The 4,201-nt window shown below is 57.4% G+C and overlaps 1 protein-coding gene and 1 non-coding gene across 3 annotated transcripts in view; both read left to right on the forward strand.

The window, feature by feature from the left end:
- FBN3 (fibrillin 3) overlaps positions 1-4,201 on the forward strand; it is a 59,415-nt gene that overhangs the window by 17,370 nt on the left and 37,844 nt on the right. For both annotated transcript variants that reach the window (XM_024134116.1, XM_024134118.1), the window contains 5 exons: positions 854-1,078; positions 1,258-1,383; positions 1,738-1,866; positions 2,901-3,026; positions 3,958-4,083. In XM_024134116.1, coding sequence (XP_023989884.1) covers positions 854-1,078; positions 1,258-1,383; positions 1,738-1,866; positions 2,901-3,026; positions 3,958-4,083 — 732 coding nt within the window. The remainder of the gene's footprint in view (positions 1-853; positions 1,079-1,257; positions 1,384-1,737; positions 1,867-2,900; positions 3,027-3,957; positions 4,084-4,201) is intronic.
- Positions 581-654, forward strand: TRNAE-CUC (transfer RNA glutamic acid (anticodon CUC)). Its single transcript has one exon. It is a non-coding gene; the product is annotated as a tRNA-Glu (tRNA).

Consider the following 4,201-nt stretch of genomic DNA (forward strand, 5'->3'; position numbering starts at 1 on the left):
TTCGCGCCCCGGTCTGGGAGGATCCCACGTGCCGCGGAGCGGCTGGGCCCGTGGGCCATGGCCGCTGAGCCTGCGCGTCCGGAGCCTGTGCCCCGCAACGGGAGAGGCCACAACAGAGGGAGGCCCGCATACCACAAAAAAAAAAAAAAAAAAAACCAGGAGGCTGGCACCCCAGGCCGTGGTTAACCAGCCCCATTCTTAGACCCTCATGTCTGGTGCTGAGGAAGGCTTATCCACTCCCAGATTGTTCTAAGGGAGTTTTACAGGTTAAACACACACACTCTGGAGCCAGATGGCCTGGTTTGAACCCCGCTCTACCTCTTACTAACTGTTTGGCCTCAGGTCAGCTACCTAACCCTTCTCTGCCTCAGTTTTCTTGCCTGTAAAATGGGCATGATGATAATATTTTCCTCTTGGTGTTATTTTGAGGATTCAATGGATTGATGAGCTTAGAACAGTGCCCATCACATAGCAAGCACCTAGCAGTGCAAGTTACTATTATAGTGGAAGTTTTGGATTATACCATTATTCAAATGTAACTGTTGGATTATATCATTTTTAAAATGTAACTGTTGGGAATTCCCTGGTGGTCCAGTGGTTAGGACTCGGTGCTCTCACTGCTGGGGGCCCCAGGTTCGATCCCTGGTCAGGGAACTAAGATCCCATCAGCCATGCAGCGCTGCCAAAAAAAAAAAAAAAAGGAAGCATTGGATGATATTGAATCTCAGCATGAGGAAGTCACTCTTCCCGTTGGGGAGGAAGTTTCAGAAGAAGCTGCCGAAGGAGGCTCTAATGCCTGTCCTGGCAGGCACAGTGTGTCAGGGGCAGGACTGGTGACTGCCCCTCCTTGCAGATGTGCGCCTGGAGCTTTGCTTCCTGCATTGGGATGAGGATGAATGTGGGGCCGCCCTGCCCGGCAAGTACCGGATGGACGTCTGCTGCTGCTCCTTGGGGGCCGCGTGGGGGGCAGCGTGCGAGGCGTGCCCTGAGCCCGAGTCCCCAGCGTTTGCCAGCCTGTGTCCCCGGGGGCTGGGCTTTGCCAGCCGGGACTTCCTCTCAGGCCAGCCCTTCTATAAAGGTGTGTTTGGGCTCAGGGAGCCTGGTGGATGGGGATGAGGGCACAGCGTGGGCAGAGGCCTGGAGATGGGAAGTGTGTTTGGGAGAGAGCAAACATCTGTGGCCAGAGGGGTGAACGCTCAGGAGGTGGGGACCCAGAGACATCGGGGCAGCGTGACGTTTTGTGTTCCCATGCTGCAGATGTGAATGAGTGCAAAGCCTTCCCCGGGCTGTGTGCACACGGCACCTGCCGCAACACCGTGGGCAGCTTTCGTTGCTCTTGTGCTGGGGGCTTTGCCCTGGACGCCCAGGAAAGGAACTGCACAGGTATGTGCCTGCATCTGCCTCCTGGGTGGTGGGGGGCGCCTACAGGGATGGGGGCCATGAACTAGAGGCACCTAAAAGACAAGAACCGGCCTTTTCCTGCCTGTCTACCTGCCTGTTCTGTGACCGAGGACAGCTCAACACCCTCTCTGGGCCTTCGGGATCCCAGCTATAAAAGGAAGGGCTGGCAGAGGTGGCCTCCAGGGGCCTCCAGGCTGGAAGGAAATTCCCTACCCTCGTTTGGGGTGCAGTCACGGCACCTCTGTTAACCTGGCTCAGTTCAGCAGCTTGGGGCTCCTGTGCACCCCTGGGTGTTTGCAGATGTGGAGGCCCAGCCCGTGCCCACTCTCTCCACAGACATTGACGAGTGCCGCATCTCCCCTGACCTCTGCGGCCAGGGCACCTGCGTCAACACCCCGGGCAGCTTCGAGTGTGAGTGTTTCCATGGCTACGAGAGTGGCTTCATGATGATGAAGAACTGCATGGGTAGGCAGCCACCCCGGGGAGGGTGATGCTCGGGGGTCTCGGGGCCGAGCCGAGGGATGGGGGTGACGTTGCTGTGATGGATGTAGGTGGAGGGGGCCGGAGTGGGGAGAAGCCATGATCCAGCTGGGACGCGGCAAGTGTGGGCGTCATCCCTGTAGGCTGCTGGACATTGGGTGTGGCATTCAGATGAGAAGCCTGGGAACCAAAATTCGGGCAGGTCTCCCGGGGGGGTCGTAGCATGAGAAGAGGAGGGGGCCCGGGACAGAGGAGCCTCTTCCCCTTTCATTCACTTTTTCATTCAGTGAACATTTCATGTGCAGCTATTCAGGGGAACCACAGAGAGCTCGGCAGCAGAGGGCCATTTTCTTGGAGCTCATGACCTAATGGGGAGATAGATGTTTAATAAAATAAATCCCCAGACAAATGCAAAATAAATAGCCACTGTCATGAGCACTTGAAAGGGCCATATGGTGCAGTGCGAGCATAGACCCCCTAGGATGTATCCCATTCTGTGGGGCTGAGAGAGTGGGAGTAATTGGGGTGAAGAGAGGCTGAAGAGCGGTTTGAAGAAAGAACAGTGCATGCAAAGGCCCTGGGGTGGACGTGAAGGATAGAAGGAGCTGCTGTGTGGAGGGCCGGGTGGGAGGGGGAACAGCACCTGAGGGGTGGAAGGAGGCCCATGAGGCTGGAGTGGGAGGAGAGTGGGGGTGGGTGGTGAGGTCCCCCACTCCCTGTGCTGATGCCTGGAGGGGCTGGGCCTTGCCTTCCCTCTGTGTCCTCCCGGGGGGGGCTTCTCAGGGCCTCCTTCAGCTCCAGGAGTGTCAGCCTGTGTCCTCGATAATTCTGAGAATTCCAGCTTCCCTCCCAGTCTGACTCCCATGGGTCACCCAAGTCCCAAAACTCCAGGCCCTTTCGGCTTCAGCCAGGGTGACAGGGTTGGGGGAGAGGGGCACAGAGAGAAGCTTCCACAAGCCACATCACACCCTGCCAGGTCAGCGTCCTCACACCTCCTCTGTCTCTCTCCACACACCCAGACGTGGATGAGTGTGCCCGGAACCCACTGCTGTGCCGGGGAGGCACCTGTACCAACACGGATGGGAGCTATGAGTGCCAGTGCCCCGCTGGACATGCGCTGGTGGCCAAGGGCACTGCTTGTGAGGGTGAGTGTGGGTTGCATGAGGGAGATGATGGGAGTGTGTGTTTGTGCATCTCCCTGAGTACATACTTATGTATATGTGTGCACACGTGTGTCAGTCTCTATGCATGTGAGCAGTCGCATGCATGAGGTAGTATGGGTGCAGGTCATTGTGCGTCTATGTGATATGACTGTGCGTGGGTGTGAGGCAGAGGGAGTGTGTATTTGTGTGTCTGTGTGAGCATGCAGGTGTGTATCTGGGAATGTGTCTGTATAAGAGTGAGTGTGTGCATGGGTGTTTATGTGTGAGTCTGAGTGTCTACACAGGGATGCGTGTTCTTATGTGAGGGGATGTGTTTGTGCATCTACATGAGCTTGTGAGAGAATGTGTGTCTAGGCGTGGATGTGTTTGCACACGGGTGGGTGTGTTTGTGGATGGGGCTGTGTGCATGTGGGTGTGGGTGTGTGTGTCTGTCGAGAGTGAATGTGTTTGCATATGAGTGGGTGTGAGGTGTATTTGTGAGTCTTATGAGTGTCCATGTGGCTGTGAAGGTGTGTCTACTGAGAGTGATTGTGTTTGCATGTGAGTGTGGGTGTGAGAGTGTTTGTGTGTGACCTGTGTGCACGTAGGTGCATGGATCAGGTGTGGGTGTTATCTGCTGAGGGTGAGTGTGTGTTCAGCGGTGTGTTTTGGGTGAGTCACGTGGGTGTGCACGTGGTCTTGTGTGTGTGCACGTGGGTGGACACGTGGATCTGGGTGTGGGTGCATCTTTGTACAAGGGTAAGGTGTGGACTCACGTGTGGCGGCGTGTGGATGCCAGGAGCATGAATGCATCGGAGTGCACACGTGTCCCAGTGCCTCGGGGTCCTGCAGATGGCGGCTGAACACAGGCCGGGCCTTCCCTGGGGCCCCTCCCCTACCTGCTGTCCCCACCAGCCATATGCTCCCCCTGCAGACGTTGATGAGTGCTCCCTGAGTGACGGCCTGTGTCCCCACGGCCAGTGCGTCAACGTCATCGGTGCCTTCCAGTGCTCCTGCCACGCCGGCTTCCAGAGCACACCTGACCGCCAAGGCTGCGTGGGTGAGACCGCGCCCGCCCCCATCCCCGGCCGAGGCCCCCACTACCACAGCAGTCTCTCCAAGTCCCTGCCTCTGCTGGCCGCGCCCCCTAGTCAGACCCCCCCTGCTTGACCCGCCCC

This window comes from Physeter macrocephalus, chromosome 2, assembly GCF_002837175.3.
Source record: "Physeter macrocephalus isolate SW-GA chromosome 2, ASM283717v5, whole genome shotgun sequence".
Lineage (NCBI taxonomy): Eukaryota > Metazoa > Chordata > Mammalia > Artiodactyla > Physeteridae > Physeter > Physeter macrocephalus.